General features: G+C 38.8%; 1 protein-coding gene across 1 annotated transcript in view; it reads left to right on the top strand.

Annotated features, from left to right (window-relative positions):
* The window catches only part of LOC108753330 (T-box protein H15-like), a 57407-nt gene that overhangs the window by 32732 nt on the left and 917 nt on the right, over nucleotides 1-23758 (top strand). The window contains exons 3-5 of the mRNA XM_018494819.1: nucleotides 1125-1398; nucleotides 5227-5391; nucleotides 23400-23476. Coding sequence (XP_018350321.1) covers nucleotides 1125-1398; nucleotides 5227-5391; nucleotides 23400-23476 — 516 coding nt within the window. The remainder of the gene's footprint in view (nucleotides 1-1124; nucleotides 1399-5226; nucleotides 5392-23399; nucleotides 23477-23758) is intronic.

Raw genomic sequence — 23758 nt, 5'->3', positions numbered from 1 at the left:
GTTTTAGTGGTCGAGCAGCGGGGGGCCCGACACGGTATTAATGTTTGGCCTCCGAGGCAAAACATTCACGCCAGGTTCCCTGTCCCCGCGGTCCCCTTACCACTAATCCCCAGTCCGGGCCCATCTCTCCCTCTCGTCCCTGTCGGCCCTCTTTCTTCGCTTATTCTCTTCTTGCCCCCCCCCCCCTTCGGTGATCGTGAACGGGTCAACCCTAAAATTATCGCGTATCATCCTGGATCCATTGATTGATAAAGCGCGACACATTTCTTTTATCACAAATATCTAAAGAGATTTCTAGTTTCGTTTCATTAGCGGAAAACGAAGAATTAATTAATCAATTTCAGTTAATTTTATCTGATGGTCGTAAAAGTTATTCTAGGAACTGCAGCTTTATAACGGAATTGTCAGAAGACAGTTTATGGATTCTGCATCGAGTCGTGAATTAATTATTAACAATTAAAAGATTTGTACACAATTGGAATATTTGTGTTAAGTTCAACACATTTCGTGTGTCCCAATGGTGGTCTATATCTAAATTTTTATGTTAATTTAACAAGATGAATATGTTAGGAAGTAATAGAAATATTATGTAAAATATTTAATATAAACGATATAACGTTGACTATTTCTATGCGAATTGCGGAAGTGCATTTCTTCAGTAAAATTAACATCTATAATATATTTTTAAGTTATAACATTTATAATATGTTAAAAATTAATATATTTTATTCATATGTCTTGAATTTTACGTTTGAAAATACTATTATTTTTATGCTATTTGTTCAATTATTCATAAATTGTGTCGTTCTTTTTAATACTAAAAAGTTGAATATCAACTTAACACAAAATATTATATTCAAATGACACCATCACATTATGTTAAATTAACACTCCAATATAAAAATTTAACCCAAAAATTTAAACAAGGACCGATTTTAACACAAATACAAAATATGTTTTTTACTGTATAACTTCGATTTCTATAACTGCGGAAATCAAATTCGCTAATTCAAACATGACAATTGCTAGTAGTTGGCAATTGTTTAAAAATGGTATGTTTTAAATTTAATTCGAATTCTACAGATCTCTTCTTTAACCGAGGATATGCGTTTGTGTTTGCGCAGGCGGATGTTTCCGACGTGTCGTGTCTCATTCAACGGGTTGAAGGCGGACAGTCGATACGCGGTCCTGATGGATATTGTACCGGTCGACAATAAAAGGTATCGGTACGCATATCACAGGAGCTGTTGGTTGGTGGCCGGAAAGGCGGATCCGCCGGCGCCAGCCCGACTCTACGTCCATCCGGATTCACCTTTCACGGGCGAGCAGCTCCGAAAGCAAGTCGTCTCCTTCGAGAAAGTCAAGCTCACTAACAACGACATGGACAGGCATGGGCACGTGAGTATCTTTAGAAAAACTTTACCATCCCCCGTCCTGTCTCATTAAGCTCAATCGCTGAACTGCGAGTTCGCGCAGATTGGCACAATAATTGAATTGCTATGATAATTTCTGTCAATTTTCGAAAGATGTTGAATAAGTAAAGACCAGAGGAATAACGACGGAAAACGTATTAGTTTCGTGTCGCTAATTGAATTAGATTTTCAAACTCAATGAAGCTGTGAATAAAAACTTAGCAGTTCAGCGCTGATCATTTCGTATGAATTATCTTTGTACTTCCGGCGTTTCTATATCGGATCGCTATAAAAAGCAAGACGAGGTGCAGATTCCAATTCGCGTTGCGACGGATGTGTTAAGTTTCTTATTGGATTAATTAATTAATAAGCCTTGTTCAACCGTCTATTTCTCGCACAGAGGCATCCGGTTAATTCGCCGTGACACTTGTCAGACCACCGCGAAAATCGACCTTTATTATTAAGTTCTCACAACTGCAAGATGAATAACTCGATTGTGCGTTTACGTAGTAACGTGCATTGATCTCTCGAATGTAAAGTGCTACCGTTCCGAACGATCTGCGAACCGCGGTGACAAGTTAAATGAAATAAAATCTACTCTTGCTCCTTCCTTACCTCCAAGTTTAAATGTTAGAAAGTATTTATTATTGAAATGATAGAAACAGATTGATTATATTTTTGTATGAAAAAAGAAAGGCGATTATAATTATTTTACAATATTTTTATTTAGTAATTTTTATAATCTTCCTAATATTTTTTCTAAATTTAAAATAGTGTCGATTTAAATACCTACCTACATTCAATTTGTGAGAAATGATATTTGATATATTTGTAATTATGAAAGTGTTGTGATTAATTATTATGATTATAATTAAAACTTATATAATTATCGTGAAAAGAAATTTTCTTCTAAGATCAACTTCTGTGTGTAATTAAAAAATTCTCTAAATCTCTGTAGCTCGAGGAAGAAAATTCTACAAAAAAGAACTTAATTAAAAAAAATAGTATCCTTTTGCATATATCTCGTTTAGCTAACTTTAATTGTCGTGTAATGTGAGAACTCTATCGAACTGTCGACGTTTTCTGACGGACAAGAAATTTTCCACGTTTTTTCTCGCGATGGGAACGGGTAGACGTAGCTGTCTCGAGACAACTCGCGCATTAAACTTTTACACGTTACTCGGCGCAGCTGCGGCTAAAAGTACGACATTGTCGGCGTCGAAGACAGCGAGTGCACGCCTACCGCGTCCTCCGGTTGTTGCATTAATAAGTCGACCGGCATCGATTGTTAGGTTCAACAAAGTTCAGCAAAGTGGAACGCAACACGGCGGCATTTCGCCTCGTCGCTTAAAGCTTTTACACCGCGTTTATCTTACCTTTCACGTTTTACACCGTTTCGAAATACATTTTTCCCCCCGGATAATTTTCTTTTTCTATAACTACACACATAATGTGTGACACGACTGGTTTTACATAAAAGGCGTTCGCAGCTGGTAAAGTTCAACAGTGGTGACATTGCCAAGCGCTTATGAGAATTTTGAAAGGCGTGAAGTTATACGAAAATGAAGTGATGACATACGGGTGATTTTTCAACGTTATACATGAAGATTACATTCGCATTTAGAAGGAATATCATTGTGTGTCTATATAAAGAGAGAAAGAGAATTAATTGAGTCAATTCCTCACGTTGCTTTAAAATCAAAAAGTCATCAAGGATGTCATCACCGCAAATTCAAGCAACCTCCCGACCCACCGCACGTCTCGTTTACAAAAAAAGGATAAAAATGACGCCGATAAAACGAATTTCATCGTAGCGCGATTTAGTCGCTCCACGGGATAATTTGACAGTCCGTTGTCTCGTTTGTCATAAGACACGGGAATCTCAGCCGCGTCTTCGCCCACCTCGCTCTTCTTTCAGTTCCCCCCCGCCCCTCCCACCCTTTTCCACCGTTTCATTGTCAGCCCGAGCTCCTCTTTCTCGCCGGCGCATCGGGGCCCTTAATTCATCGGATGACTGACGTAAATAGGAACGCCGATCGGGGCAGCGCTTCTTCACGGTACTCATTTTGTATTCAGGGTATTACACGCTGCCAGACGCGAGCAAAGTGATTCTTTTGAACGGTAACGGGGAGCGCGCCCGGCCCGAGATGCTCCTAATTCATACGCTTTTTCTTCCCGCACCGGGAAGATCCTCGCTGTTGTTGTTAATGCTATCGCGTACCCTCGGCTTCGTCGCCGATTCAAATCCCGGAACGACCAAAGTCAACGTGAAACTCGATCGTAATCTCGCCGTCTTCGTCACCGGGAAAAGATGAGCCGTCAGCGATTTGAAAATATCTAATGGTAGCCCTTCGAAATAAGGGCTGGATGAAAATGCGATGCGTAAAGAAACGCGTGAAACTGTTCGACGATATTCACATCGTCGTCCGGGTCGAATCGTTCGGTTAGTTCGTTACGGCTTTAATTGGACGTAATCGGACACCTGCGATTTTTGTGTCGAGAGATCTTCCGATTACACAATGTTATTTTCATTTGTCTCGTTGAATTATAACACGACTTGAGAAGGAATAGTCGTCTAAATTTTGCGTCGCGAAAACGATGATTTATAAGTAATAGTAAAACGTAGCGTGTCGAAAATTGAAGGATATCATAAATGGCTGATATATTTATGGCATTGTGAACTTAGAATACGAGATTAGATATACAATGTTAAATTTATAATGTCAAATTACATATATCTAATTTGAATTATTTTGATTCATTTCTGTAGGCGCCACTACTTCTATTGAATGTTGTTAATTTAACTAAAATGTGTAGTCCAACTAAAATAAATACACTACAGAAATGAGTTGATTAGATATAGTTGTTTTTTTAACTACATGTTCGTATTAGAATAATGCACTTTGATGTACTTGGAAATTAAATAACAAAACTTTTATTATTTAACTTAATGTTATTTAACTTAAAGAATTTGACTTTTTAATATTTAACAATGCAAGAGTGTTTTAAATTATACAAGTGACTATTATTAAAGTTCTTCCTAAGGAAATATTTATTTGGAAAATCAAGCGTTTATTTACAAACCTTTTATTTGATTGATTTTAAAGTGATGTAAGGAATTGGCTCAGTTAATTCTTTCTGCATCGTATTAGGTATCAAAAGAGCAATGGTAATTTAATCACTTTAATTTTTTATTTAATATTTTATTATTATTAATTTCCATATGTGTCAAAATGTAAATCAATTCATTTCTGTGGTAAAATTGTTTAGTTTCAAAGTAAATAATATCATATTAACGTATGCATATAATAAATAATAAATTTGAGTTAAATTTAATACCTTTTTTAAGTTAAATTATTTAACTCCTTTGTTTTAATTAAATTAACAATATATTGAGCAGTTGCAATCTATACACTGAAAGAAAAGATTGATTGTTGCAACAATTTAGATAGTAAAATATAACATAGTATTTTTACATGGCTGCAGCAACCAGATTTTACTTTTAGTTGCGTTAGCAACTCGTCAAAATCATATACTACTGACATTGTGGATAGGTTAATACAACTAAAAATTTGTTGCAGCAACCAATCATTTTTTTTCAGTGTAGAAATGATTAAAAATAACTTAAATTGGATATAATTTGACATTGTGACTTTAACAGTGTATCTCTCTACAAACATAATGATATTCTTTTTAAATGCAAATGTAATCTCCGTTGTAAAATCACTCGTACATCAACATTTCATTTTCTTGTGTGACTTTACACACTATTCGTTGTACGTTGAGTCTACAGTTAGTTTGGGTTAATTTTCAGCTGGTGCTGAACTCCATGCACAAGTATCAACCGAGGATCCACCTGGTGAAGCGACCAGACTCGGGCACGACGAAGCCGATAGTGGACCTCGAGAAGGAGCCGCACAAGACCTTCATATTCCCGGAGGCTATATTCACCGCTGTCACCGCCTATCAGAATCAGCTCGTAAGTTTCACTTTGTTTCTCGCTACCGTTGTGCATTCCTGCCTTTCTTTTTGCCCGCTCGCTCTCTTTCTCGCACCCCGCACGCTTCGTCTTTCCTTAGCACGGCCCGTAACGTCTGTCCGATCGTCCGGTCGCCTCCGGTCCTCCGCGTCTCACCACATCTCGGCCGCACGGGACTGGTTCCTCCATTTCGCCCGCCGCGGCTCTCTTTCATCCTCGATAATCGTTTCTGTCGAGAACGAGCGACCGTGCGAAGACACACTGGCGTAACACCTCGCGGATACGTCAACGTTAACGAGTGCCGTAGATATGCTACTCTAGCGTATCGAGAGTGCGTATCGTGGATACGCTACTTACTTATTGAGAGAATCATTCGTTTCTTTCTTATTTTGTGTATTGAAAATATTACACGGAATATTTTGTAGTTTTATCTTTTTTTTTTTTATAATCTGCACTGAACAAAAAATAATATTGTATCAATAGCATTATTTTAATTTAAAATTTTATTAATTCCATACTCTTGTTTTAATAAAATTTAATAAAATTTGATTTGTCTTATTAATACTGTGTTGTTAATAAGATTATTTTCAATTAAAATAATACTGTTGATACAACATCATTTTTTTCAGCGCGTATATTACTTAACGTTCTTCCGTTGTGATTAACTCTTTGGTATAATGATGTTCTATTTTAAAACTTATATGAAAATGTATTTCCCAACTCAAGAAGGGTGATTTTTCAAAAGTTATGAATCGAAAAAGTAACAAAAATAATATTTAATCATGTTAAGAATATATTCATTTTGCTGATATAATATTTTGATTAATCAATAACTTTTTATCAAATTGAAAAACAGTTTTTCTAATTTTGTAAGAACCTTACAATTTTTTTAGCCACGTCAGTTTTAAAGTAAGAGAGCGATATTCTTCGAGATTTATCAAGTAGTATGTGACACAGAACAAGCAGTTCTGTTATTAGCAGATGTATACTAGGAACGCGATACTCCTCAAATAGTCTCGTCATTGTTTTAGATTAGAGCGCATGCAACTACCAAAAAGCACACTTGCAACGGTCGAAACGATCGTAAGGAAAACGCCGCGTGTGCCAGTAGTAGTCTCGACCTCTCGGCGAGCCGTCTTCCGTGTCCAAGTTCAGATTCCGTGTTCAGCGCACGAGAACGACGGGGCATTATCGTATTTCACGATAGTCGTTTAAAGCCGACCGCGGCGTCATGTGTGGTCCAGGTCAGCGTCGTTCGCATTCCATGAGCGTCGCGGCGCGTCTCGTTCCACCGCCGCCGCCGTGCCGTCGAGCAGGCTCAGTTTCGTCGTCCCCTCCGTGCCGCAACGGCGGCTGGAATTTCGGACCTCGACGTAGGTAAGATCTATGATCCTCAGAGGCGACAACGGACAACTATCTGGCATCGTTTCCGATGCTTATCCCGGTCCCGTTTAATCGATCTCTCTTCTTCTTGCCGCGAGAAGCAACACGGCGGTCGTGGATCCTCTTTTGAGGGATGACGTGCTTTTTTTTTCAGAGGGAGAACATCGCACAGCTTGAGTTCGATTCGGGCGAAATTCTTCGCTTTAATTCTTAAAGAGCAATTTGTGACAAATAATTGCGAAGGATAATCTCATGGTGCGATCTGACCACTTGTTTCTGTTTCAAGAACAAAAATGTTAAAAAAATATGCTGTAAAAAGATTGCCTTTCTATTTCACGTAAATCATTTCTTTTGTGTTTTATTTAAATTAATTATTTCATGCGTGTAACATTTATTTGGAATTTCAAATATTGTATACTTTTTATTATTATTTCCCCATTAAGGAAATATTAAGAATATCTTGGATGCTTTTCGGATAGATAATTTTAACATACGCAAAATGTATGTGACGGTAAGCTTTAATTAGAATGATAGGAAACAGTGCAACGATCCGCCAAATCTAGCGTGACTTGATATAATTAAGTGTCTCTCGTGCAAGTATCAGGTATCCTTCGATCATTATCCGTGTTGTCCGACCATTGCGAAACGCTTCGCTTAGACTGTCGTTTTTGACGAAGCTTTTGACGAAGACAGCACGCTTCGTCTGCCGATGCAGACGAAAACCGACGGCGTCGGTGACTCTAACGGGTGGTCTCAGGAACTCTCGACGGCTACGACGACGACGACGACGACGACGACGAGGGCAACGCGGCTGTTGATGATGATGATGAGGTGCGAAGAGACGCCCCGGCAATTACCTCGGGCCAGTTTCTCTTCCACGGCGTTCTCTCTTTTGTGCCTCTCGCTTTCTGCGTCCTCTCGTCTCGTCATTATCGTTCTTTGCGGTTTCCTCGTCGCCTCCGAACTTCTTCCGTCCGTCCGTGTGTCGCCGTTTCTTTTCTCTCTTTACTTCGCATCTTCCTGAAGAGTCGAATATCGTCGACCGATCGTCATCCCGATCGTCGAGGTTTCTTCAAGATGATAGCCAGCACGTTCTTTCATTGCCAATTCGTGCTGAGCGGAAGTCACGGCCTGCAGAGAGACGTTTCATGCAACTTGTTATGACTGTTGGCAGATTTGCCGGAGGATTTCACATTGATATAAAGTTTTTCTTTCGTGTTAGCTTTCTCTAATTTCTCGTGCTTCAATCGGCGTTCCCTTCAATTTCTTCACTGATTACTAATTAACACTAATCGGTATTTGCTCCGAAATTTCTTTAACTGTCATCATATTCGCAGTCGCAATTTAATGTGGACTTTACTTTAAATAAAAACATTTCTACTTAAAATATTAATGTACAATAATTTTAGAATGATTTATGTAGAATAGAATTATGTAACTTAAAATTAAAGTAAACTTGTGAAAAACATTTTTTACAAACAACATTTCTTAACATGTAGTTGAAGAAGATTTCTGGGTCTACTGGGCCCACAAATGCCAATTAGGGTTAGTAATCTGTATTAGAAAAGTTGTAGAGAAAAGAGAATACGACAAATTAGCGAGAAGTCCTTGAATTTTCCTGACACATCAGGATGAGCGTTCGCCAACATGGCGGCGCGTGCAAAAGTGCTGTCGCCATGGCTTTTCAACGAGTTCGAAAATAGACGGGGTAGAATGTAAAAGACGGGATAGAGGGAGAGCAAAGGAAGCAGCGGGCGATCATCGCGAACGTCGACGGTGGGCGCCGCGGTCAAACAAGAGCAAGGAGATGGAGAAGGACAGAGGTGCATCGTGGAATGCGCGTTAGTGACGTAGAAATGCAGTCGAGCGCGCGACGGCGGATGTTGCATGGTAGATGGATAGGTAGATACGACTTGTTTAGAATGTGAGACAAGCCCCCCGAGATTCGGTGAAAAAGGAGGCTACAGTTGTTGACAAGATCGGAATCGGCGATATATTAAAAAGACCGCACCGGAGAGATAGTTGATGAGCTTGCAGGGATATACGAGCAGGGATACACTGAAATAGTTGCGGGCAATAAGATAAGACAAGAATATTAATAACATTAATGGAATGCAGGTGGAAAGAATGAATGGTGCCAGCAATTCCAACGCCAACGAAATGGCCAATTTTTTTTACCCCCCATTTCATTTACATTTGATTAACTCTCTGCGGTTGACGTCAAAATCTGTAACACAGATTCTGACGCTGTGCATCTGTAAAACCTACTTAATATATGTTGATTGAAAGGCACAATTAATTTTGGTTACCATAACCAGAAATTCTGTTTGGCTTCACAATACCATTCTAGTTCGTTTCTTTTTGTTGATTTAACCAGAACATTTTTCTCAGTGTACAAAAAAAAGGTTGAGAGGTTCTCGCGCAAAACTCAAGTTGCCATGCTCGACGCCGACAAGTCGCGGTTGGTTGCCGATGGCAAACGATCTCAGTACTATACGGACTTCCCACCAGCGCTGGTTACACATCCATATGTACAACCTACTGATTTTTGGTACTGAATTCTCCCTCCGTTCGGTATATACCGGCTCGAAAGCCATTCGTCGCGGTTAGCACGTTCCTCGTCACTCGTCGTCGTCGTCATCGTCACAGTCATCGTCGGGGGTGCGCTCGTTTAGCGGGGACTGCCTTTTTTCTTCCCGCAATACCGTATATCGTTGCGGACGGCACTTTTTTTTGCCTTTTACTTCGCCGGCAGGCCTTCGCGCTTCCCTTCTCGAGCCTCGTAACGACCGACTCGATTCGTCTTTCTCGCTCGCACCACGTCATAATTCATATCCTAACTGCCACCTCTCTTCCTTCCCTCCGGCCGCCCGCTCGCCGGGGAGTTCCTCCATCCGTTCTGCCGGCTCCTTATCGCCCCCTGATGTCGCCTCCTCTCTCATAGTAGTCGTGCTCTTCGTCGTTTGCCCTCCCTCTCCTCTCTTCATCCTCCTTCCCGTCGTTGTGGACATCCATTATGCGAGCTAACGCTTCCACGGTTGGACTCCGTCGAAGACTTTGTCACTCCTTCTTCTACGATTTTTCTGAAACACGAATGAGTTATGAAATCTCGTTGATGATAATTTTTAAAATAAACTTAATTTTAATATATAATATCTTTAATTGCAAAAATGCTATACTATATAAGTTAATTAATTAAATTGAAACTTGTAAAGAAGAATGATACTAGTTTAAATTTATCAATTTAGTTTATTTACATTTAGAAAAAAAGTAACTGCTATTATTATAATTTAACTACAATTTACAGACATTTGTGGTATCGATATTTTTTGGTAGAATTATAAATATAATTATTATATAATTATTATATATTTTATAACTCAATATAAAGTTTAGCAGAAGATGTATTATATTTGACTCAAATTAAATTTATTATTTATCAAGTGCATACGTCAATATGGACGTTGTTTATTTTGAAATTAACTACAAAAATGGATTAATTTATATTTCGATTTATATAGAAATTAAAAAAAAAACAAAATGTTATTTCTTTTAACTTAAAGGATTAGGCCAATGCTTCTTTAATATCTAATAGTGTAATAACTATAATTATCTTATCATGTATCATTATAGCCACAAATACCAAATACTTTTCTGTCGGTGTAGGAATATTTATAATTGCATTTATATTTTCTTATTCATATTACCATTGTCGAAGTTATCCATTTTTAAAATATAATTATTAGAATTATGCTCATCGTGAATCTCATTGAGAATTTTCGACCTTTCGGACTAATTTTTCAGTATGAATCCGTCATTTTTCTGATTGCTATTTATTATTTACAACAACGCTACAAATTTCTCCACGGTACAAATTTCAATGCTTTTTGTTGCTTTATATTTATTTATCGACGGCATAGTCGACGTTTTCGTGGTCGTCTATTATTCGCGGTCCGCGCACTTTGTACTTGCTCGCGTTACTCTTGCCGCCCCGAGGAAGTGCCTTTACACTTTTAGAAATTTATTTGTCAACAAAGTGGCACTCCGCTTTGTAGTATTTCTGGTCGTCTTGTTGGAAGTCCAACTCGTCGTACAGCGAGCTCGACATTTCTCGACTACATGCGATATGACGATTTATTTTCATCTATCTTGTTTTTTATTGTTATCTCTATTAAATTTAAATTTCTCCGACTGTGTTCGCAAGTCACATATTGTATTTCTTTGACGGGGAGAAGTGCCTATGCGAAGTTGATGCTCATGTCTAAAGTTGTGCTAAAGCAAACGAAAGCGGGTGATACAGCGCTGGGTCGATCACCCTGTACTTGATATGAAACTAATTAACATAATCATATGAAATTATGTTAGAAAATCAGAGAGTACCTAATAAATGATGTTTCTTTTCTTCTTCCTTTAACCGCGTTTCTCGTTTCACGGTAGAATTAAGAAGAAACGCGTGCATGATGGCCGCATGATGCGTTTCAGTTCCGAGTACCTAATTGCGCAAAGCAAAAAGACGGAGACGCAGGGCATAAAGAAGAACTGATAATTACGCGATTACGGATAATTATTCTGTATGTCCCAGGACGCCGTGTCCTGCGGATGCGCAAAATTGTGCTCGCAGGCACAATGCACGCCTTACTCGATATACCGGTGACGTAATTGCGACACACGTTTAACGACGTGTTTGCGCACGCTCGTGTCCTCGTCGCAGGATGTGCGAGTGTCTCCCGCCTGCAAAATTGCAGTAAATTAGGTGCGTAAGTGCGCATTAATAGTAAATGAGCGCGGTTTGCTTTGCAATCGGCGCGATGCGGAAGTTACAGTCGAGGTTGCGGGACATCATCGAGCATCATCAAAATGATTCTGCCTCGTTTTATTTTCTTCCCACATTTACGACCAGAAGGATTCTCGTTAATGCAAATTTTACAAAACGCACAAACATCAGACTTGTTATTAAAAAGATATATATTCCAATAAATATCGTTACATGTGGCTGTAAATTGTTTCAAGTTAACTGAAGAATAATTATACGATATTTGCCACGCTGAATTTGTTGGAATAAAATATCGTAAACATTTTCGATCGAATTGAGAAAAGTTCGATGTAACGACAGAAATAATCGCCCGACAGTGCGATAAACCCGTCGCTAGTCTATGTAGGGCAATGTCCAAAAATATGGGCGACTATGCCCCTTAACAATCGCCATATGTGTCGGGCAATAATTCAGACACTTGCCACCGCGTTCGAGCATTACCAAATGAGCCGAGCCGGTCGGCCAAAGAGAGAAAACGGAACACGAGAGAGGAGAATAAAAACAGGAACAAGTAGGAGATAGAAAGGAAGCAGAAGGAAGAAAGAAAGTGAGACGAGGAGTGACAAAGAACAGCAGGGAAATTTAATTTTCTGCAACTTTAGAAAGGAAAGCTTTCAGATCTATTGTACAGTGTATATATACGTATACCTTTGACATTTTCTAAAAATCTTTAAAATTTGAAAAAGATTCTTTTCCAATTCTCAGTAGCTTTTTTAGTAGCTGTTAGCGTAATTGGGTCTTCGGATTATTACAAGTTGAAAGTTGAATTTGTGTTGTCTTGAATTCGATCAACATCTAGAATATCTCTAATCCTTTCGCTGTCAAATAATCTTCGATAGTCGCAGTTATAAATTTCTTAAATTCACGGCTCTGTTTGCATCCTCTCTGTTTCCCCTCGAGGTCGAGGAAGCGAAGATCGACGTTTAAGAAAAGGAAGGAGGAAGCAGAAGAGGCAAAAGAGAGACTGAAGAGGCAGGAGGCGTTGGTTTTAGTGGCTGCAGGCGTCGGCGTCGGCGTCGGCGCGGGCGCGAACGAAAGAAAACATAAATAATCGCGTTCAAATGAGACAGGGAGGTGAAGGAAGAAGAAGAAGAAGAAGAAGAAAGGGAGGAAGGGCCTCCTCTCGGAGCCACACACGGCGGTACCATCGGTTGTGTGTCTCGACCTCGTCGAACGTGATGCCCGCCTATGCGCAATACCACTCCGCCTTCTCTCGTCGCGCTTTCGGCAAAGCTGAAGAGGAAGCTGACACGGATAGCAGCACGAGGCTCACCGCCGTGATCGCCGACATCGGTCCATAAACGCCTTTACCCTTGTAGACGACTTATCTCGCGGTCCAGTGTCTCGTCCCCGACGTGTCTCTCAGACGAAGACAACCTCGCGATTCAAATGTCCCTCAAAGCTACGGACGGACTATATTAGAGCGCGAAATAAATCGCGTGTGAGGATTAATTAATTCGCGTTCCAGACAAGACAACACGCGCGTTGCGTGAGCGAGGAGATTAAAACGCGCGCTTTCGCTCGTCGACGTCGACGCGACGTTAATGATCGTGTTAATATCACACTTTTCTCGAGGCACTTCGACACCGGCGGCAGCAGGCGGCGGCGGCGGCGGCTGCGTGTTACCGGCTGCTGCCGTCGGGAATTAACGCTCAAGTGGCCGTGTGAATTTTCATGAGTTCGGTGTTATAACACGATATCTAGTATATACCAAAAACATCGGCTCCTGTCCAGAGATAAAACGTTTCTTCCTTAGTATATGCAGGAACCTTGTGATTGTAATTTTAATGAGACCAATTACGACCAATGTCTATAGATATTAATGTTCTTCTCTCGGAATATTACACTGTAAAAAGTAAAATGTTAATTTCAACTTATAATTGCATAGTGGACTTTCTGAGACATGCAAAAATGTTAAAATTAACACAAACTTAATTTGAACATTTTTGCATGTCTCAGAAAGACCATTATATGGCTACAAGTTAAAATTAACATTTTATTTTTTACAGTGTAAATAAAGAAGAGATTTATAATGGAACGTGAAAATTTTTTTGCATAATGACTTCGCGGAATTATATTTAATAAAAATAACTTATTCAAATGCACATGTTTTATTTTTCTAAATTTGCGCGCGAGAAGTGTTTAATATGTATAATTATCCAGATATTTATAAGTACAGAAAGCGTTCAATATAAAAATGACGTTTTAAGAATCTCGATATATATTGTCATAAATTAATCATAATCGATAATTCTTTCTTATTTCAAAAGTTACACAACTGAAAAAATTAAGTCTTCCAAAAAGGGAGAAAAATTATTTTTCAATTTGACAAAAAATTATTGACTAATCAAATAATGTTGCAAAAAGAATATATTCTTAATGTTATCACATTATTAATAGTAATTTTTGTTTCATGACCCTTGAAAATTCTTTTTGAGTCGTGACAGTTTTTTCGATTTTTTAAATAAAATTATAAGTTAGTTCACTTTTGATGGTTAATAGGATAATGTTTACTTAACTCCTTTATGATATAATAACTCGAAAATGTTTTTTAAAACATCTTCGTGTCATTTTTTAAATAAGGGAGTGACATTATTATTATTATTATTATATGTATGTAGTATATAATAGATATTATATGGAGCAAGAAGATAATAAAGTACTTTATAAGTTTATAAAATACTTTATAATTTCCAAATTCGGATTGCATGTGAACGGACTTCGGGACCACCCTGTTGACGAAGGCGTCGCGTTTGGATTAAAACGTCGCCCGCGGTGTTGCATCCGCAGCGACGTATTTATAAATCAGCCGGCGTATGATAATTTAATTTTATCGCTAGTCGTCACCATAACGGCAGAGCGGCGTTTCGGCAGCAAAGGGCGAAAAAAGGCGGTGAGATGGGCGAGCGAGCGTAGCGGTGCGAGCACACAAGCGGGACTAAATAGCGCGCCAAGGCAAGAGAGCGCGGGGACCCCTCTTCCTCAATGAGCGTGTCTCTATTAAATCTATTATTAGACACCCGGGCCTCGGGTGCGAAAGCATCCCTTTCAATTACCTACGGCTTCATTTCGCGCGGTCTTCACCGAGCGTGCACGTCTCGAGGATCCGCGTGAAAGGGGAACGTGCACTTCGGGTAAGCTCCCCGAAGGAGTTTCGGGGATCGCGAGAACCGAGAATATTATCCTGGGATCTAATGCGACTCAGATTGGAGGATCTGAGGATTTGAGGATACAAGGATTAGAGGAAGCCGAGAAGTTAAGGGTCTAAAATCTGTGGATGTAAATATTACAGGGCTTGAAAACTCGAGGATTCAAGCACTTCGAAATCGGCGGCGCCGGCGGAGATCTAGGGCCTAGATTTCGAAAGTTTAATCGAGGACTCAACATTTGATAATCCAGAAGCATGACAATCTCTTAGTATAGTATTAGAAGATTCGGAAAACTACATTAGACAGCATCCAGTATATAAAATATCAAATATTCAAAATTTTAAAATAGATCCTCATAGAGAGAGATTATAATTTGTATATATTTCACGAATGCGAGAATTTAATTTAAAAATATTAAGGGTAAATGATAATCGCTCCCTTATTTCAAACGTGGCACAACTCAAAAAATTATGCTTTCCAGGAAGTTATTTTTCAATACTGATTAATCAAATGATTTAATTAAAATTATTAATCAAATAATTTCACAAAAAATATATTTTTAACACGATCATTTTCGCAGCCCTTAAAAAAACATTCCTTTTGAATCGTGTAGAATTTTTGAACCATCCTTTTTTACTTGTGACGTTTTAACGATTTTTTATAAAGTTACGTTTGTCCACTTCCAATGATTGACGGCGTAATATTTATTTAATTCATTCATGGCGATAAATAAAAAATCATGTTTTTTTTTAGTTGTGCAAAAGAGCGATATCATCATCGTGAGCAAACGTTATTACATAATCAGTAAATTATTACATGGGATAACAATGCTACACTTTATTCTATAGGTAAGTAGGCTTCCATGACGTTTCCATCATTTCCGTTTAAAAATCCGCCAGGCTGTCCATTATGGATTATGATTTATCGTTGTGTAAGGCCATCGCTGCTATTAAACGCGTGCATAGTAACGCACAATGCCAGGTTCGCGCAACACGCATCTTGACGCGATCGACAGGCGCATTCCCCGATAAACGGAATATTATCGTTGCGTGAAATAATGCCGACTTTATTCCGCGTTAAGCTGAAGTTTACGATGCTTATCCGCCGAGTCGCCGGTCGCCTCTCGCGCTATTAGTCTTGCAAATTTGATTACGAGCGCGCGCCGGAACAATACGCGAGACGTTATCGAGCGGTTATTAGACGAGAGTGTTTTAATCATTTGCGCACACGCTCCGCCAGCATTTTAATTTTAAATCGGCCTCGAACACGCACGTCTACTCGGAATTTTCATAATAACGTATTTTACACGCGCGCAATTAACGACCTCACCTATCAAAAATCTACGACGACGCTGTGAGTCATCCCGGGAACCGGGAGAAATCAGCCGCTTATTATTCAATTACGTTGATCTTAATCGTTGAGCACGAAGATCAGATGCCGTAACTCAGATGGAATAAACTTGAAGTGGTGTTGAAAAATACATTGCACACGTCGTTTAAAATACAATTCTCACCTGGGAAGCGTTTCTCCGCGTATCTTTTATTAACGCAAAATCCACGTTAATAACTCACGTTTACGTTAAGAAGCTCTTATAATCTTCGTGACAGCTTGCACATACGTTAATCGTGTATCAGATAAAAGAATATCGTGAAATGACAAGATCTGTTAGCTATTCGATTGCGTCTCGAAAAGAAGTTCTAAGTGCATATATTATTTACAGACTTGATGATTTAGAGCAGGCTCGTCCAATTTGAGCTCCGGAGCCAAAATGCAAAGCCGTCGACGCAAAAATTTCATGTGGGTAAGATTTCGGGGACTGTAAAGTGTTGCATCTGAGCGACACTTATCAATACTTTACAGCCCCTGAAAGTATACATTGAGCATCGATGGCTTTTGCGTTTTGGCCCCGAAGCTGAAATTGGACAGGCCTGCTTTAGAGTGTTCATTTTTGTTAAGCCAAATGTATCTCAGATCTTTATTGTTCTTAGAATTTTATTTATTTGTTGCGTGAGAGGAGAAGCAGTTAATTTAGGGTTCGGCTTTTGATGTTTTCGACCGGCCGACTTCTCTCGTCTTCTCTTCTCGTTCCCTTGCGAAGGACTTCCTGGTCCAATCGGATCCGCACGCTAACTGCGAGTACGTCGGCGTTGGAATATCCGGGCCCGCCTGGGTCCGCTCCGCCCACCATGTTCGCAAATTCTCTCTCAATTTTCATCGAACCTGGCGCTCTGCAGCTGGACGTAATTGGCTACCTGTCCTTCGATCGGCCGTGCCGATCTGTCCTCGCCATGCCGGGGGTCCACCGGTCCGGTCGATGACGGGGTTTGACGTCGGTACCCTGCGTGCATTCCCAGAAAATTGCTTTCCGCCATGTCGCGGACCTTGGAAACGCGTGAATTTCGCATTGAAGTTTTCGTCGCGTGACGCGCTTTGAAAGTCAAAGTCCCAGTATACTTTGCAAGTATACTGGGTGCCTTGTCATCATTTTTTTCCGTCGTTACAATGACTTTTTCCTTTAGGATGCGGGATGCAAAAAGGATCATTTGAAAGGTACGTTCGTGATGATGGTGTGACTGTCGTAGGTAACAAAGCAGTAACAAAGTGAGTCCGTAACTGTTATCCAATCTTCCGAGACCCATGACGTATCCCGTGTCTCGATTTGAATAAAGATATTCATGGGTCTCGAAACGTCATAGATCTTAAGCAATATTTTAAGATGCTGATATGGTTCTCTGATTGATTCATGATATTTTAAGACTGAATTTAAGATGATATAAAATATAAAAATAAAATATAAAAACTATAAATATTGACCTTAAATGTGAAGATTTAGACAAAAATATGGTGAAGACTTAAAGAATTTTCAAATACAACATTGCCTAAAAATTTATAAAACCTGTAAGCTTGCGTTTTATCTTTGCGACAGTCGTAAGTATTTTAAAAGTACAATACTACAGATTTAGGTATTTTGGGGATTAATTATAAAAGTATTGTTAACAAAAATTTGATGTATCATTAATTTACATAGCAATCTATATTTCCTAATTTAAAATTTAAACTAGTAATAGTAACTATTATTAATAAATCATATTTTTGTTCTTCATCAGATATAATTTTATTTTTTGTCATACGTATCCATGTACGTGGAACTTCTCTATTACAAGTATCGGCCACGTTCAATAGTCTTACAGTTAATCGTCTTGTTTTCCCTAATGACTCGGCTAACGCGAAAGATCGTCCGATGTTCGCGAACTGCGTATGGCGCCCGGCACGACATAAGTTCTCATGCGTGGCGGAGCGTCATCTCTCGGGATGCATCTCCCCCGAGGATTTATTCACACGCGGCGGGCGATGCGCTCGAGTACCGAGCTCGGGGGCTACCGGGCCGTGCAGAACGTCGAGCATGCAAGGCGAATTTATCACACGGCGTACCACTCGCTGCGCGCTACACGGCCGACATCGTAAATCGGTCTGGGAAGTGGTCCAAGCGTTTGCCCGAGCCGTGTCAGCGAAATCGTATAACTTCGACGGGCCGACCACGTTTGTCGGAGAGCCCGCCACAGTGGCGTCGAGGCTTCAACACCACATTGCTGGAAATTTCATCCATCGACGCGATAGAACCCCCGTCGCAGGGATTCACGTTGATCTCGATGTGACCGTTTAATTTTTTAGTTTTGTTTAGAAACATAAGGTTCACGGAAAGAACGACTTTGCTGAAATATAGAAAAATTTAGCTAAATGTAAACTTGACAATAATTTTGTTAGTCCATCAAAATATTTGTGTAGAAAATTCAAGCATGACGAGCAATCAAAAATTTTGATATTTTAGCAATCAACTTGAGCATCCTACATAATTATTTTTATAGTGTAACAGAATTTATTTTCAGATCTACATCTAGTTAAATTGTTAGATACTTCAGCAAAACCATTCTTTCCGTGTTCTAAACGACTTTCATAAGGTTATAATTTTACAGTAGTATTATTAAATAATCTAACATTTTTTCTCTCGCTAATCAAGATTGGAAAGAATAATAAAATTTTATTTTTTATATCTAATATATAAGATAAATTTTATTCTTTAATGATTTTGGAGAGATTCAAATTTTGAAAAGATATTCAAAATCGAGAATTAGCAATTTTATATAAAGATGAAAGGGTAGAGTTGAACAAAATTCGCAAACGTTACACCACGCCACTGCAGACCTACCGTAAAGCAAAGAGTTTGACAAGAACGTCGGTTGGCAAAACACGGTAAAGCACCGATATCAAAGACCAGAAGTTGTTCTGAACTCTTGCGTCCGGTATAGTCCGTTTCGTGGATCTCAAAGACCCACGCGACGGAATATCGTCGGCGACTCGCTCATAAAGTGACGACGACGACGACGCGAATCGTCAGGCAGACCGATGACGAGAAGCGAATACAGACAGAGAGAAGGAGATGTAGATGAGAACGTAGACGGAGGTGGCGAGATGTTGTCAAGGGAGCGACGATGCTGACGACGACGACGACGACGACGACGACGACGACGACGACGACGACGACGACGACGATGACGACGTCGACGGTGGTGGTGGTGATGGTGGTGGTGATCGTGGCGGACCAGATGTTTGGCTAATGATGTCAGCGGAATCGTAACTAAAACCGAGGCGGCCCCGGACTTAGCACCGGCTTAGCCTCAGCTTTGAAGGAAAGAGTCTTATTACTGGGGCCTGCACGTGCTGCTCGTGAGCGCGAAACCGTAGGGTAATTGGACCACCCACTCGACGCACCAAGAGTGCCACTCTCCGCTCCCTCGCTGCTTCTCTTCCTTCTTTTTTTGTCCTCCGTCGCCGAGGACGCGAAAACGGCGGCGACCTTTCGACGAGCAGATAAACTGGAAGTCGCGCGATGACTTTCAGTCCCGGCAGTCGTCGAGGCGCGTTCGCTCTCTCGTCCGTAATGTTACACGAGAAGAGATGCTAACGCACGTCCACAAGCTTATCGAGAACATTTCTTTACCACGACTCGTAAAGTTATTGCGATTGCTGGATAAATGTATGATGGGAGATTGAAAATGATAGCTGTCTCATATATGTCAATTAAAGATTACAAATGTAAATTGTTACGAGACTCGCTTATCGGAGAAGTTCTTATTAAATGTTAAAAACTGTGACATGTATTTAAATGAAGGAATATATTGAACATTGGATTAGCTCTGAAAAAGCGCTTATCTTAGTGAATATTAGATCGGTTTTAAAACTACTTTTATTCAATATTATTAAATGATAAGATATAACTTATAAATTTTTTTTTATCTCTATAATATATATTATATTTATGAAGATATACAAGTTCTTTAAATCTTCTGTATTACTTCTTTGAAAAATAGGGTCTTAATATTTTCACAAAGAATATTTTTAGATATAATGTTTTTTTATGGCACATTACTAATTCAAATATTTTTAAATATTTTATGTATTAAGTTAATATCGACAATTTTCTTCAAATTGGCTTATTATTGTGGAAATGGGACGCCTCGTTTGCTTCCTAGTTTTGAGACAGTGTGGATTAATTGGACCACCTACGGACAAGTACGGAGTTGCGACAAGCGGCTCCCTTTTCCAAATAAATATACGCGTGTTGTACCTCATCTCGGGTAGCTGGTGGGAAGGCCTTCCGAAAGACGTTGGTACCCCAAGCAGTCGAAGCAGCAGGAACGTGTCGAACCGTGCCGCATCTCGTCCGTGACACTCGACCCGGAAGACAAGACTGATTTATGCCTGCTGGCTCGCCGGACGGAAATTAGATGGGTTCGTGTCGAGGGATATCACTATGCTTGTTTGACATTTTTATGTGGTGCCGCCGATATTTTCTTTCGTTCAAGTAGTAGCGCGCGTGGGAAGACGTTAATTAACGACATCATCTAATCACCAATTACCAAGTTCGGTTTTAAGTATGACTAACACTTTTGGCGTTTTGAAAAATATTTAGGAAATTTGATTTTTTGAAAAATTTATTAAAAAATATATTTATCAAGAATGTGTCATAAGACCGCGAATAAAAGAATGTGAATACACAATAACGAAAAAGCTTTATCATTTTGAATTGGATTTTAACGCTTAAATAATAAATTTCAGTACAAATGTATATACAATATATATATATATATATTTAATTCTACAACTGCTAAATCAATAATATCATAAATTAAATAGCCAAGTATAATTTAATGATATTAATGTTAATAAGCACCAATATTAAATATCCTAAAAATGGTAAATAATTTGATGCTAATAAACATCTTAAAAAATTACAAACAATTTATTACGAAAAATATATTTGTCTTTTTATTAAAATTGGTGATTAATTTCTTAAACTTTGACATTTAAACTTCGAAGTTTTGAAAAGCTATGGTATGAAAATCTTCGATACTTCAAGTTTCGAAGGATCAAAGTCAATACATTTTTATAAAAAATGATAAATTATATAAAAAAATGGTAGGACTATGTAAAAAAATATTACAGAAATTTATATATAAATTGATATAAATTTGAATTTTCTAGTTTAAAATTTAAACTAATTGATAATTAATTATCATTATTAATTAATATTATTAATTATATTAATGCAGATATACATGTATTATAATAAGAGAATACATGCAAAACGTTATAATACTAAGATAAAATACTAAAAGATTACGGTCTTTTATAAAATGAATTATCTTATTGTTATTCTTTGAAATATATATCTGGTCACATGCACTTTGCGATGTAAACTGATGCGCTTCGCGCTTAAACACGCGGAAAATTTTGTCGGTTCAACACATCTTTTTTTGTTTGAAAACTTTGCAATCGTCGGAACGCAGGTATTATCCCTTGGGAATCAGGCAATGAAATCTGTCCTCAAAGATTTCGCCGAAAAGGGAGGATACTAAGCGAAGGCCATCGTTTAAACGGTCAATGTTGGAAGACCTCGGAAATGGGGCCACCTGTGCATTCGTCCCATCCGTCGTGGGTGGGCCTGTAGGTAATGCGAAACGCCAAACTAGGGTGTAGATCTGACTTAGGGTAGATTTCCGTAGGGGTGGCGCACACGAGCGAGAGAGGAAATGCAGTCCAACCACTTAAGAGGCTACTACAAACGTGACGATGTGTAGACCAACACGTAGACAAACTTTCTCAGATTTCTTCCTGTCGACCACCGTGTTAGTCGACGGTTTTTTAAGTGCCGAGTGTGAACAAAGCGTTCTTTGCCTTCGCAGTGAGAGGTAGTTTTGCTTGTTAACATACCAGAAAATATTAGAATGAAAATATAAAGATCCATTATAAAGAAAATGGTTAAAATGAAAGGAAATCATTTTCTACAACTATTTACTGAAAACGAGCATTATTTACGCATTTTTAAAGGCATCTCTAAAGGAGGTCAAAGCTATCATTTTGTAGGAAAATTAATGAACAGTTCATCGTTCGGTTTCTTCTTAACAATGAATTCTTTTGTGTACAATTTAATAAATATATAATAAATATTAATAAATGCATATTTTAACAAAATAAATTTAAGCAATTTATTTTGGTAAAATATGCATACAGAATATGGAATGAAAAATAGAGTTTCATTTAAAAGTGACTTTGCTCTGGTCTTGATAAGATCACCCAAGATCAAACTAATGGTATCATCTTATGTCTCCCTCGGAGTTACATAACTTTCGTCTGAAATTTTTTTCAATTTTACGTCTCGATTTTCGAGAGATACATTAATTAAAATGAAACATTCAGCATATCAGAAATATGTATTAAGTTTAATGTTTAATATATATATATATTATTAACTCTAACACTATTATATCTACTCTTATACGTAACACTTTTACGTTATCTTTTGTTGCTACCTTTGGCTACAGGCTTTACTTTTTTTTTATATTAACAAAATGAAGTTTTATATGAAATCGACGTTTTGTTAAATAACACAGTGTACTGTAATACTTCTATACTCAATACATATTTACACAAAATTGCAAAATTTTTATTTTTAGTAAATTTGTTACGTTCCATAATTCTTCTCATGCCATTCTCGAAACAATGTCTTTCAATAAATGAAGAATTGTCCATTTTGTTGTGCTACAAGGATATCGAAGGGTTAACTATCGTATGACATTTGAATAATATCACGGGCGCTTATTTCATCCCGATCAAAAGTAATATCTGATCTTTCAGTTTGAGTGATGAATCAGCTAGCAGCTCTATACTATTTGCCAGAAAAATCTCGAAACCAGTGCATTCCCGGTTCACTCTCGTAACGCCCGCGAGGATTCCGACGCGTATCAGCGACGTTCCCCTATCTCTTCTCCGATCCCTCTGATTCCCCAGCTTCCTTCTCCCCCTCCACCCCTGTATAGGTTGGTCGCTTCGCCGCCTTCTTCTAATTTTACGAGCCGTTGACTCTCGATCGATGGAACGAACCGTTTCGAAACAGCCGGCCGTTTTCCGCCACGCGCCGTTGGCTGTCCGGTGACGTAATTTTCCCGAAGCGAAGCCGAGCTGTCGCACGCCGGGTAATAAGATCGGGGAGTTTGCGAGAGATCGCCGATGCTAATGCGAGTCCGGGGGCGACCGGATCTCTCCGATCACCAATCTCCTGTCCGCCATGTACTAACCGACGGCCATTTTTCCGCCTGTTACAGATCACAAAGCTCAAGATCGACAGTAATCCGTTCGCCAAGGGCTTTCGGGATTCTTCTCGTCTCACGGACTTCGAAAGGTAAGCTCCTTGCTAACTGATGTTAAACGACGCCGAATTCGATAAAATCGTCTATGATAAAAGAATTTCGAACTACATAAATCAATGTTGAGACTTCGTTCCAATTGTGTATTGATGTAGGAAAAGATTTATCACTTTCCTTTTTCTTTAATAATATAGTAAAAGTTATTTGTTTGCATGTAAAATCATAAGTATAGCTACCAGTTTTAAAGAAGATCATTAATCATAATAGCGTCAAAGCTAGCCTATGACAGAGATAAATTAAACGAAAATTTGAAAACG

Source organism: Trachymyrmex septentrionalis, unplaced genomic scaffold, assembly GCF_001594115.1.
Source record: "Trachymyrmex septentrionalis isolate Tsep2-gDNA-1 unplaced genomic scaffold, Tsep1.0 scaffold69, whole genome shotgun sequence".
Classification (NCBI taxonomy): Eukaryota; Metazoa; Arthropoda; class Insecta; order Hymenoptera; family Formicidae; genus Trachymyrmex; species Trachymyrmex septentrionalis.
Note: the sequence above shows the minus strand (reverse complement) of the source record. Positions and strands in the feature narration are given on the sequence as shown.